At 39.3% G+C, this 14,117-nt stretch overlaps 1 protein-coding gene across 4 annotated transcripts in view; it reads right to left on the minus strand.

The window, feature by feature from the left end:
• The window catches only part of LOC133651914 (calcium-dependent secretion activator 1), a 304,205-nt gene extending 292,517 nt beyond the window's left edge, over positions 1-11,688 (minus strand). For all 4 annotated transcript variants that reach the window (XM_062050168.1, XM_062050159.1, XM_062050151.1 and 1 more), the window contains exon 1: positions 11,151-11,688. In XM_062050168.1, the coding sequence (XP_061906152.1) occupies positions 11,151-11,504 (354 nt within the window). In that variant the 5' untranslated portion in view covers positions 11,505-11,688. The remainder of the gene's footprint in view (positions 1-11,150) is intronic.
• Positions 11,689-14,117: the final 2,429 nt, after the last annotated feature.

The following is a 14,117-nucleotide window of genomic DNA, read 5'->3' on the forward strand; positions in this document are numbered from 1 at the left end:
ATTCATGTACGCCCTCCGCGCCATTGGCAGTGACGCCCAGGACTTGGGCGTAAGACTCGTCGGATGCTGATGTTCTGGCGCCGCTCACGTCCGCCTCCTCATCAGCCACAAATATGGCCATTCCGTGGTTGTCCGCCTCGCCAGCCGTGGGGGCGGTCTATTTGTCGCCGCCAGCTGACTCTTCCTCTAGTCCTCCCTCTGCCCTCCCGTGACTTTGAACTTTTTAATTTGTTGTTTTTCTGGGACGTCTGGAATCCGTCCCTGGAGGGGGAGGTACTGTCATGATCCATCGCCTGGGTCATGTTTTGTTTGGTATTTCTTAGTTGTTTATTTCTGTTTCAGCACCCTCGTTGGGTTTCCTAGTTGCCATGAGTGCTGACTTTTGTCACCTGCCTCTGATTAGTGGGCGCTCACCTGCTCCTGGTCACTAATCAGAGAGCCATTTATTCCTCCTTCGCCACACTGTGTCTGGCAGTGTCACTCACTTTTTGCAACCGCTTGCATTTTGAGTTTCTCCTACTTGTCACGAGCCGTTGATTGTTCCTGAGTTAAGCTTTGCCGAAGTTTCCCATGCCATTGGCACGTCGCCCTTGATTTGTATTTTTTTCCCTCGCTTATTGATTAATAAAGAAGCATCTTACTTGCACGCTGCCTCCCTGCCGTCCTTTCTGCATCTTAGGGACAAGACCACCACAACCATGCGGCCAAGACGTAACAAAACAAATATCATCATAGCAAATTTTGCTAATTACTCGATGACGTCATATGACCACGTCCATAACGACGCCCCAACCATATCTTGGCAGTCTAAGGGGAAACTCGGACATTGTTTGAGTTATTTGCTTAATCCATTCCATAATTTAGCCGTTAGCAAAGAACAATCAATGGATTAGCCGCACCATTGTATAAGATGCAGGTTTCAAAGCTTGGGAAAAACTAACGGTTTATAGTCCGGAAAATATGGTGATAGTTTATATAATAGTATATAAACATTTAGAAACACACTGGTGTCCTCACTTCCAAGTTTACATGTGTTTATATATGTATTTAACCTTTATTTATGCTGTTTAAGGCATTTAAGAACATATTTCATATTTTTATTTGCAATGCTGACCCAGCAAAAAAGCAGCATTTGAATGTTAGAGGTGTTGCAATGTGATGATAATTTCTTATTGTCTCTCAATTACCAGCATAAATGATAGCTATAATGAATTAAAACAGTATAGTAAGTTGACAATGACTTTTGACAATGCCACTACGCTTTTACTGCCATCTAATGTCTACTTTTAAGTCGGTGTACAGGTGTAAAACGAGTAAAACACCAATACAGTATTTGTTGTCCGTCTTTTATTTAAAACAGGGGTGTCAAACTCATTTTAGATCGGGGGCCACATGGAGAAAAATCTACTACCAGGTGGGCCGGACTGTTAAAATCACGGCACGATAACTTAAAAACAAAAGCAACTTCAGATTGTTTTCTTTGCTTAAAAATAGAACAAGCACATTCTGAAAATGTACAAATCATAATGTTGTTGGGGTATTTTTACACTTACATGTTGCGGTTAATCATTTATTTGTCGATATTTATATTTTCTGAATAAATTATGTGATAATGTTTTATCAGTCAACTCATTGGTGTTAATTTTCAATCAAGATAAAATAAATTATATCAAAATCAAATTACAGGTTGTTATTTATGTAGTTTGATCAATTTCCTCGACTGATGTACTAACATCATGTGGTTTATTTTGTACATGTGTAGCATCATCTACAAAGATACAAAGAATTGCTATTACAACATCCAGTGGACACATTTAGAACAGCTGTTTCTTTCATTAAAAAATTTCAGGTAAATTTTTATACTTAGCAAACTCATTCCGAGGGCCGGATAAAACCTGTTGGCGGGCCTGATCTTGGGCCGTTTGTTTGACACCCCTGGTTTAAATATTGTTCTTTTTGGGTTAAGGTTACAAGGGACATTTAAAACACTGATAAAAAATTCCTAAAGTCACAACAATTCAATATCATTGAAAGAAAATAAGCCTTAAAATGTTGCAACTTTTCCACAACTTTCTAAAAAAGCTGCCCAAATTCAGGCATTTAGACCTACATTAATAACACTAAAAAGCGACTGGAAAAAATGGACTGAAAATGTAACCAAGTGCATCGTTAAAGTGAATCAAAGGAAATATCACTAAATCTGGTGCATTTGCAACAAAGTTACCGAACATTCACAGCGCCTGTTGAATAAACCAACAGATATGAACATAATTACAGCAAAATAGGGAAGAATTTGATTCAGTGTCTGTGATAAGTGATGCTGGGAATGGGTAGGAACAACAATAATACACAAGCAAACTTTCATTTAGCTTTAGCTTAGTTCAGTTCAGTTCAGTTCAGTTCAGTTCAGTTTCAGTTTATTTCGAACATGCGTACAATACAATGTAATACATCACACAATTCCAGTTGTTTCATTACAGCATGTCCGAAAAGGAGTAGGAAGAAGCAGAGTTTATTTAATCCTACCCCTTTTCATACCATAGCAATTTTATCCAATTTCCTTGTTCTCTGTAACAGAACATTGAACAAGCGAATAATAAATAAATAAGATACCATAGTAAGCATACAAGTATTAAATACATAAATAATCGTTATCTCAATAAAAAAAAACAATTTAAAAAAAGGGTTCAAGATGTTTATCATAATTCTTGTTCTGTGTACTTTGTGAACACTTGTAGTTTGAACCGTCTCTTAAACTGAATCATGTTGGTGCTTTGTTTGATTTTTTTGGTTAATCCGTTCCATAATTTAATTCCACATACAGATATGCCAAAGGTTTTAAGTGTTGTACGAGCATACAAATGTTTTACATTAGATTTTCATCTAAGGTTATATTTCTCCTCTTTTGTTGAGAAGAATTGTTGTACATTCTTGAGTAGGTTATAGTTTGCTTTATACATAATTTCAGCTGTTTGCAAATTCACCAAATCGTTGAATTTCAATAATTGTGATTTAATAAAGGGTTTGGATGTTCTCTATATCCAACATTATGTATTATTCTCATTGATCTTTTTTGTAACACAGTTTGTGAATGAAGTGCACATTTGTAGTTAAAGATACTTAATGACATGGCTCCCGTGAAAACAGTCAGGATCAAAGCCCGCTCGGAACCATGGATGAATCCGGACCTATTAGCTGCCATAAAAGACAGAGACAGGAAATACTCTGAATATCAAAAATGTAAAACAGAAGTAGATAAACAACCCAATAATATCAACCTCAAATTACTCCTTTCAACTCTCAAAAAGCAATGCAATAAATTAAGAAATAAGTCAACCAACCTGACTAAATCCTTAAAAAAAAATTACATTAACGACAAAATAGAGGAAAACACAAATAAGCCACGTGAGCTCTGGAAAATTCTCAACAACCAGCTTACTGGTTGCAGCCAGAAACTTAAAACAAGACTCACCAACATCAGCATCAAGGAGGGTGACTCCCTCATTACAGACAAAATGGAGGTAGCTATCAGACTTAGCATCTTTTTCACCAGCATAGCCGCAACCCTTGTCAACAAGCTGTCCCACCACTCTGGTCGCTTTGGTGTAGAACACATTAAAGCCTTCTACAGAAAGCTAGGAGTATCCAACGATGATTTCAAATTAGAAATGGTCACAGCTGATGAGGTGTTTAAAAAATTGAGCGCGCTCCACCCTAACACACCGGCCTTGATAATATTCCCTCCAGATTCCTCAGGGACTCTGCCTCCATCATTTCCCCGATCATCACGCACATAATAAACCTATCAATTACACAAGGCCAAGTACCAAAAGATTTTAAGATAGCAAGAGTAACTCCCCTCTTTAAAAAAGGAAGCAAATTGGAACCTGGCAACTACCGACCTGTTTCTATTCTCAGTTCCGTTTCGAAAATAATGGAGAAAATAGTTTATGAACAGGTCGATAGTTACCTTGCCACTAATAAACTCATGTACAAATTCCAATCCGGCTTCAGAACTAACCACTCCACTGACACATACCTTCTCTATCTGACCGACCACATCAAACATGAGGTGGACGCGGGCAAATACTGCGGCATGGTCATGCTGGACCTTCAGAAGGCCTTGGACACCGTTAACCACGCTATACTGTTGGATAAGCTCAGAGCAATCGGATTTAACAAAACCTCATGGAGCTGGATGCAATCTTACTTGGAGGGGAGGGAGCAGGTGGTAGAGGTGAACGGCACCGTGTCCCCCCCCTCTCGGTGAGCTGTGGAGTCCCCCAAGGCAGTATATTGGGACCTTTACTGTTCCTAATATACATAAACAACATGTCATCGGCATGCGACTGTGAATTGTTTTTGTTTGCGGATGACTCTGCCTTGCTGGTATCCGGCAAGGACAAGTCACAGGTGGAGAAAATCCTCAGTGCTGAGCTCTGTAGAACTTGCACCTGGCTCGCTGACAACAAGCTATCCATACACTTGGGTAAAACAGAATCCATCCTGTTTGGGTCCCACATCAAACTTAAGAAAGTCAATGACTTCACCATAAAAGTAGGTGACATTGTTATCACCAGGAAAGATGAGGTCACCTACCTAGGTTCCATTCTAGAGGCTAACCTTTCCTGTGATAAAATGGCAACCAAGGTAATCAAAAAGGTTAACCAACGAACGAGATTTCTGTACAGAATTTCCTCTCTGGTCAACAAAAGCACCTTGAGGATTCTGGTGGGAACTCTCGTTCAACCCTTTTTCGATTACGCATGCACCTCCTGGTACCCTAGCACCTCCAAAACCCTCAAATCTAAACTCCAAACATCTCAGAACAAGCTAGTCAGGTTACTTCTAGACCTCCACCCCAGATCCCACCTCACTCCTACCCACTTCTCTAAAGTGGGCTGGCTCAAGGTGGAGGACAGAGTTAAACAACTTGCACTGAGCCTAGTCTATAAAATCCGCTACACCTCCCTGATACCGAAGTACATGTCAAACTACTTCCTTAACGTAAATGACCGCCATAACCACAACACCAGGGGGTGCTCCACTAACCACGTTAAACCCAGATTCCGAACTAACAAAGGTCTTAACTCATTCTCTTTCTATGCCACATCAATGTGGAATGCGCTCCCAACAGGTATAAAAGAAAGGGCATCTCTATCCTCCTTCAAAACCGCAATAAAAGTTCACCTCCAGGCAGCTACAACCCTAAACTAACACCCTCCCCGGATTGCTAATAATCAAATGTAAACAATCAAATGCAGATACTTTTTCTTTTTCTTATGCCTTCTGATCTCTCTCTCTCTCTCTCTCTCTCTCTCTCTCTCTCTCTCTCTCTCTCTCTCTCTCTCTCTCTCTCTCTCTCTCTCTCTCTCTCTCTCTCTCTCTCTCTCTCTATGTCCACTACTTGATGTCCATATCCCCCCCCCCCCCCTCCACATCTCTGATTGTAAATAATGTAAATAATTCAATGTGATTATCTTGTGTGATGACTGTATTATGATGATAGTATATATGATAGTATATATCTGTATCATGAATCAATTTAAGCGGACCCCGACTTAAACAAGTTGAAAAACTTATTCGGGTGTTACCATTTAGTGGTCAATTGTACGGAATATGTACTTCACTGTGCAACCTACTAATAAAAGTCTCAATCAATCAATCAATCAATCAAAAAGCATTTAAGTCCCATCTTAAAACTCATTTGCATACTCTAGCCTAGGGCTGGGCAATATGGCCTTTTTTTAATATCTCAATATTTTTAGGCCATGTCACGATACACGATATATCTCGATATTTTTGCCTTAGCCTTGAGTGAACACTTGATGCATATAATCACAGCAGTATGATGATTCTATGTGTCTACATTAAAACATTCTTCTCCATACTGCATTAATATATGCTCATTTTAAACTTTCATGCAGAGAGGGAAATCACAACTAAGTCAATTTACCAAAACTGTATTTATTAAACAGTTATTAAGCAGTGGCACAAACATTCATGTCATTTCAAAACAGAAAGTGCAAGATTGTCAGAGACATTTTGAAACAAGCTATTAGTGCACTTTTGTGCATGATGTCACTAAGATGACATATCAAAACAACACTAAATTAAAGTGGACTTTTTGTACAGAACACCACTACAATAGTTTAAAACAAATAAAGTGCACTTTTGTGCATGATGTCACACAAGATATTTCAATAACTGTCTAATAAAAATGAGCTGCATAGTAGGATATCAAATTGTGTGCGTCCTTCGCTAAGTGGTAGGTTCCGGCGGACGTTATCTCCTTATGTTGTGGACTATTTTTTTCATACGGTGTTCATTCATTTTTCATTTTATTTATTTATTTATTTCAGGCAATGACAAAGACGTACAAGTTGACAAAACATAATAATATAAATTAATATAGTGCATTATTGTCCAGTTTTGCCTGAAAGGGAGTGGGAAGAAGATAACTTATTTAATCCCACCCCCAGTTCTCCATTCAGTGATTATTCACATGAGTTTCACTCTCACTTTGTTCAAGGATTATAATACAGATGTTGTATCATAGTGGCATTACCACAGGTAACAATAATTATTACACTGTAACAATCATTTGTATCAACAATGTAGGAATAATGAATATACCATCAATGGTAATAGACATCATAGCAATAATGGTAATAGACATCATAGCAATAATGGTAATAGACAACATAGCAATAATGGTAAGGAAACATTGAGCACATGTTAACACTTTGAGACGGAGTATAGCAGCAGGTCAAATTAAAGACCCTCATCTCTATATTTGAACCAGACCCCATGTTTGTATAATAGTTTAAATCGATTAATAGTTTGGCATTGCTTGTGTTGTAAGTCCAGTTTGTTCCATAGTTTTACTCCGCATACAGACACACAAAAACGTTTACGAGTGGTTTGAGCTCTCGGCAATAAGAAATATCCAAAGCCTCTCAAGTTATGAGTTTGCACTCGTCTTATAAAAAAACGTTGTAGATTAGGTGGCAATAATTTGTTAAAAGCTTTATATAAGATTATTAATGTATTATATTTAACAAGGTCATCAAATTTGAGCAACTTTGATTGCATAAACAGATTATGAGTATGTTCTAAATAACCAATGTTGTGAATGATCCGCACTGCTCTTTTCTGTAATATGATCAGAGGATGAATTGTGTTTTGGTAAGTATTCCCCCATGCTTCAACACAGTATGTAAGGTATGGCAGTACCAAGGTGCAGTATAGAGTACGGAGTGCATTTTCATTGAGGTATAGTTTTGCTTTGTTTATAATTGAGAGGCTTTTGGAGATTTTTGTTTTAATGTGTCTGACATGAGGTTTCCATGATAGTTTACTATCAATTATTACTCCCAAAAATGTATTCTCATTTACGATTTCAATTTGGGTACCATCAATACTTATTTTCTGTTCAGACGTTATGTTGCGATTTCCAAACATTACTATTTTAGTTTTATTTATATTCAAAGATAATTTATTTGTGTCCATCCATTTTTTTACTATGTTTAGTTCTGTGTTTACTGTATTTATGAGCTCATTATAGTCATCACTACTGTAGAATAAATTGTATTTTGGTAAGTATTACCCCATGCTTCAACACAGTATGTAAGGTATGGCAGTATCAAGGTGCAGTATAGAGTACGGAGTGCATTTTCATTGAGGTATAGTTTTGCTTTGTTTATAATTGAGAGGCTTATGGAGATTTTTGTTTTAATGTGTCTGACATGAGGTTTCCATGATAGTTTACTATCAATTATTACTCCCAAAAATGTATTCTCATTTACGATTTCAATTTGGGTACCATCAATACTTATTTTCTGTTCAGACGTTATGTTGCGATTTCCAAACATTACTATCTTAGTTTTATTTATATTCAAAGATAATTTATTTGTGTCCATCCATTTTTTTACTATGTTTAGTTCTGTGTTTACTGTATTTATGAGCTCATTATAGTCATCACTACTGTAGAATAAATTTGTGTCGTCTGCAAAAAGTATAAATTTCAGTATTTTGGATGTATTAAACATATCATTAATATATACATTAAACCGTTTTGGCCCCAACACGGACCCTTGGGGGACACCACAAGCAATGCCAAGAGTATCAGATGAAAATTTACCCATTTTAACAAACTTTACCCTCCCTGTTAAATAACTTTTTAACCAGTCACCAGCCAGCCCCCTAATTCCATATCTTCCCATTTTATCTAGTAGAATTGAATGATTAATGGTAGCAAATGCTTTCTTTAGGTCAATAAAAATACCAACTGCATATCTTTTATGCTCCAGTGCATTAGTAATTTCCTCAATAGCTTCAGTTATTGCCATTGAAGTTGTTCTTTTGGACCTAAAGCCATACTGACCGTCATTGATTATATGATGCTTCTCAAGAAAAGATTCAAGTCGAGAGTTAAATAGTTTCTCTAAGATTTTTGAGAACTGAGGCAAAAGAGAGATTGGTCTGTAATTGGTGAAAGCGTGTTTGCTGTCACTTTTGAAGAGCGGAGTTACTTTAGCGATTTTCATTTGACTTGTAAAGCAGCCAGTCTGGAATGATAAATTACATATATAAGTTAATGGTTTTACAATATTCAGGATAACCTTTTGAACCAATATCATGTTGATATCATGGCAGTCAGTGGAGCACTTACTTTTACACTTCCGCACAATGTTTGTCACTTCCTGCTCATTTGTAGCTGAGAGGAAGAATGACGAAGAATTCTGTTCAATAGTTGATTTTGTAACTCCATTGTCTGGGATATCAACAGCCAATTTAGGACCAACATTTACAAAAAAACTATTGAACTTGTTTACTACATTACTCATATTATAATCTTCACCGTTTTCATCAATAAAGTAATCAGGTTATGTCAACTTGGAATATCCTTGTTTTATTAGACTATTCAAAACATCCCAAGTTCCTTTTATATTATTTTTGTTTTCATATAGTTTTTTTGATAATATAACCATTTGCTTGTTCTTATAATATCAGTTAATTTATTTTTGTACTTCTTGTATCGTTGTTCGACTTCTTTTGTTTTTATTTTGATGAAAAGTTTGTAGAGATTGTTTTTCTTTTTACAGGCATTAATTATCCCTTTTGTGATCCAAGGGCTATTTTTATTTTTTCCTTTTATAAAATATTCTTTTACGGGGCAATGTTTATTATGCAGGGAAGTAAAGATGTCTAAAAAATTACAATAAGCACTGTCCACATTAGGTTCTCTGTATACTGAAGTCCAATCCTGAACTGCTAAACTATTGTTTAGGGCACAGATTGTTTCCTCAGTTGTTATTAGTTTAGAGATTTTTGCCATAGTGTCTTTGGTTTTCTTGAGATGACAGTCATATAAAGTAAAAACAGGTAAATGGTCAGTGATATCACATATAAATAGGCGGTTGATGTGGAAATGGTTGCTTGGGCATTTTGTTGGTGTGGCACCGGCCGGAGATGTTGACATGCAGAGTTTCAAGCACTCTTCATTCTCTAGCAGGTGACTTTTCAAATTATGCTACATATTAGCAGTAGGTGCTACTTTTTGTAGCAACGCTTTTGCCCCACACTTGAAAAATTACGTTTGTCTGTTCGACATATTCCCACTTGAAGCCAAACCACCGCCACATGATGGATCCCGTGCTGTTTTTCTTGGGAATTAATTCTTCCTTCATTTGTTACCAGATTTGCACCTTCTTTCTCTCGTATTACCACTCGCACCACAGCTAACGTTACCCATGCTGCTACCTCTCTGCTCCGCAAGGGCGTATATGGGGCGGCGTGGCGAAGTTGGTAGAGTGGCCGTGCCAGCAATCGGAGGGTTGCTGGTTACTGGGGTTCAATCCCCACCTTCTACCATCCTAGTCACGTCCGTTGTGTCCTTGGGCAAGACACTTCACCCTTGCTCCTGATGGCTGCTGGTTAGCGCCTTGCATGGCAGCTCCCGCCATCAGTGTGTGAATGTGTGTGTGAATGGGTGAATGTGGAAATACTGTCAAAGCGCTTTGAGTACCTTGAAGGTAGAAAAGCGCTATACTAGTATAACCCATTTATCATTTATTATTTATACGTATGTGACGTATGTAAGAAGGTGCACTTGTTGTATGTCTCAGTGAGAAGGAGAGACAAGAAAGAGGTAGAAACGCCTGTAGTGTAATGCCTGCAGCTAAAAGCAACTGTGTGAGAACGTATACTCGAATATCACGATACAGTCATTTTCTATATCGCACAGAGACAAACCCACCCTACTCTAGCCTTTAAATAGACCCCCCTTTTAGACCAGTTGATCTGCCGTTTCTTTTCTGCTCTGTCCCCCTCTCCTTCGTGGAGGGGGGGGGGCACAGATTCGGTGACCACAGATGATGCGCTAGCTAGTCCAAAGTCGGGACCCAGGGTGGACCACTCATCTGTGCATCAGTTGGGGACGTCTCTGCGCTTCTGACCTGTCTCCACTCAAGATGATCTCCTGCTGGCCCCACTATGGACTGGACTCTCACACTATTATGTTAGATCCACTACGGACTGGACTCTCACACTATTAACTAGATCCACTTGACGTCCATTGCACAGAATAACTCAGATATGTTAACACTAGCGAGCAGTAGAGACTATGGAGTGATTTTCGGTCTAGAACATGTTTTGCTTTATTCACTTTTGGTGTGTTTCTTGTTACTTTATGTTGTATATTTTTTACATGAGATTTCCAGTTCATTTTATCATCTATTATTACACCCAAAAATGTTTTTTCTTCTACCCTTTCAATATTTACTCCGTCTATCTGTATTTGTGTTTGACTTTCCCTTCTACTGTTACCAAATAGCATTATTTTAGTCTTACTGAGATTCAAAGATAGTCTGTTTTTGTCAAACCATCTTTTTAACTGGTTCATTTCTTTTGTTATTGTTTGTTTTACAGTTCACATATTTTATAATTTTTGAAGATGTCATCATTCTAAAGTCTAAAGCAGTCCAGTTTCTGATGAGAGGACATTCAGATACAAGGTAGCAGTGATGGTGCAACATATGGCGCACCTGTGGAAGCAGCAGTTGCCTTTGTAAGATGTGAAAGATGAAAATAAAATAACATTTTTAAAAAAGGTCTGTGATGGTTTGGTCTTTTGCACCTGATCTTACCTTCTGTTGTCTTCTCGCCATGTCAGTGGGCTGCTTGGCGTTAAAGGGATATGCAATACACCGCATGACAAACACGTACAGCTGGAGTCTCTTCTTCCTCTCCTCTTCGTCCCTCTGCATCTTCTCAAGGTCCTCCTTCTCCTTGTCGCTGCCCACAGAGGGGCTGGGGCTCGATGCTCGGCCACCGGCGCTCACTCGGCCGCGGGGCTGGAGCGCCCCTCCGCCGCTATGAGCGTCGCTGGCTCCGCTTGGTGTCGGCCGCACGCCCTTGAGGATCTTCGGGGCCGCCACCTCTTTGCGCTCCACCTCCGGGATCTCATCCCCTTCCTCCTCGCTGGAAGACGGGTCTAACATGCCGGGCTTCTGACGGAGGCTACAAGTCAACTACCGCGGCAGGAAGCCGCTTCGCAGATTTCAGTGGAAGCGAAAACTGACTTGCTGAGAGAGAGAGAGAAATGACTCGGCGGAAAAACTACAATGTCGTAGCGTATCGTCGCTTTTTCTTGCTTCCTGTCTTTTATCTGTCAATCAGTCGCTGGATTCATGAGGAGAGATTTAGGGGAGGGGCGATGATGATTGGAGCTGGAGGAGAAAAGGGCGGGGCCCGGAGGTAACCGTGGTGCTGCAACTTGCTGCTCTGGGGTCAGTTTTAGCAGGCTTGAGGCACAACGGCCACCTGATGATACGTGCGCGTGCAATACACGGAAGTCAGCATTGGCAACAAAAAGTAGTTTTTTTGTTGTTGTTGTTGTTTTCTCAAAACCTTTATTTATAATAATAAACTATCAATCGATTTAAACTATTATACAAACATCGGGTCTGGTTCAAATATAGATATGATGGTCTTTAATTTGACCTGCTGTGGTACTCTGTCTCAAAGTGTTAACATGTGCTCAATGTTTTTGATTGATTGAAACTTGTATTAGTACATTGCACAGTGAAGTACATATTCCGTACAATTAACCACTAAATGGTAACACCCGAAGAAGTTTTTCAACTTGTCCACTTAAATTGATTCATGATACAGATATATACTATTTTCATAATACAGTCATCACACAAGATAATCATCAGAGTATATACAATGAATTATTTACATTATTTACAATCCGGGGTGTGGGATATGGAGGGGGAGGTGGGTAGGATTGGTTGGTATCAACACTTCAGTCATCAACAATTGCATCATCAGAGAAATGGACATTGGAACAGTGTAGGACTGACTTGGTAAGATATGTACAGCAGGTAGTGGACACAGAGAGAGAGATCAGAAAGTATAAGAAAAAGTGTCTACATTTGATTATTTACATTTGATTATTTACATTTGATTCTTTACAATCCGAAGAGGTATGATGTGGAAGGGAGGGTGTTAGTTTAGGGTTGAAGTTGACTGGAGGTGTTGTTTTAGTGCGGTTTTGATGGAGGATAGAGATGCCCTTTCTTTTACACCTGTTGGGAGTGCATTCCATATTGATGTGGCATAGAAAGAGAATGAGTTAAGACCTTTGTTAGATCGGAATCTGGGTTTAACGTGGTTAGTGGAGCTCCCTCTGGTGTTGTGGTTATGGCGGTCATTTACGTTAAGGAAGTAGTTTGACATGTACTTCGGTATCAGGGAGGTGTAGCAGATTTTATAGACTAGGCTCAGTGCAAGTTGTTTTACTCTGTCCTCCACCCTGAGGTGTGAGGTGTGATCTGGGGTGGAGGTCTAAAAGTAACCTAACTAGCTTGTTCTGGGATGTTTGGAGTCTAGATTTGAGGGTTTTGGAGGTGCTAGGGTACCAGGAGGTGCATGCGTAATCGAAAAAGGGTTGAACTAGAGTTCCCGCCAGAATCTTCATGGTTCTTTTGTTGACCAGAGAGGAGATGCTATAGAGAAATCCCGTTCCTTGGTTGACCTTTTTGATTACCTTGGTTGCCATTTTATCACAGGAAAGATTAGCCTCTAGAATGGAACCTAGGTAGGTGACCTCATCTTTCCTGGTGATAACAATGTCACCCACTTTTATAGTGAAGTCATGTTTCCTTACCATTATTGCTATGTTGCAGAGGTGTGGACTCGAGTCACATGACTTGGACTGATTCTAGTCATGAATTTGATGACTTTAGACTCGACTTGACAAAATGTAAAGAGACTTGCAACTCGACTTAGACTTTAACATCAATGACTTGTGACTTCACTTGGACTTGAGCCTTTTGACTTGACAAGACTTGCTACTTTCACCAAAACCCAAAGATTAAAAAGTTATTCAGGAGCGCTCCGTATCTTTCATTGTGTACGTGTGGGCTCTCAGTACAAATTAGATCTACGTTGTTTTCATCCCACAGCATTTTGACAAATTGTCAAACGACGCGCCAGTGAGAAAAAATGATGCCAAAGTTGGTTTCGTTCGGATATAAAAACTACGACTTGGTCAACAAAAAACGAATTGCAGTATGCAAAACATGCAGTTTGAATATTACAGACGGAGACGCAACAACTTCCAACTTTGTTAGACATTTGAAGTTGCACAAAGAAGGACATACTTGCCAACCCTCCCGTTTTTAGCGGGAGAATCCCGATATTCAGCGCCTCTCCCGACAACCTCCCGACAGAGATTTTCTCCCGACAAACTCCCGGTATTCAGCCGGAGCTGGAGGCCACGCCCCCCCCAAAAAAAGTCTGCCGCAGCTGCGATTGGACCTGACCAGCCTCCGGGTACAAGTACTGGAGTACCAATTGCTTGCCAGGGAAGATCTTCCCCAGGAAGCAAGGATTGACCGGTTTTGGGCCATGCTAGGGAGAGATGGAAGATTCCACACTCTTGTGCATTTGATGAAAGCACTTTTGTGCGTGCCACACAGCAATGCATCATCAGAGAGGGTGTTCAGCATGGTTAGAAAAATAGTGACAGAGAATAGAAAGAGGATGGACAATTCAACCCTTAACAAAGCATTGTACTTTCAAGTACAACAATGAGTAGATGAGTG

This window comes from Entelurus aequoreus, linkage group LG01 (genome assembly GCF_033978785.1).
Source record: "Entelurus aequoreus isolate RoL-2023_Sb linkage group LG01, RoL_Eaeq_v1.1, whole genome shotgun sequence".
Lineage (NCBI taxonomy): Eukaryota > Metazoa > Chordata > Actinopteri > Syngnathiformes > Syngnathidae > Entelurus > Entelurus aequoreus.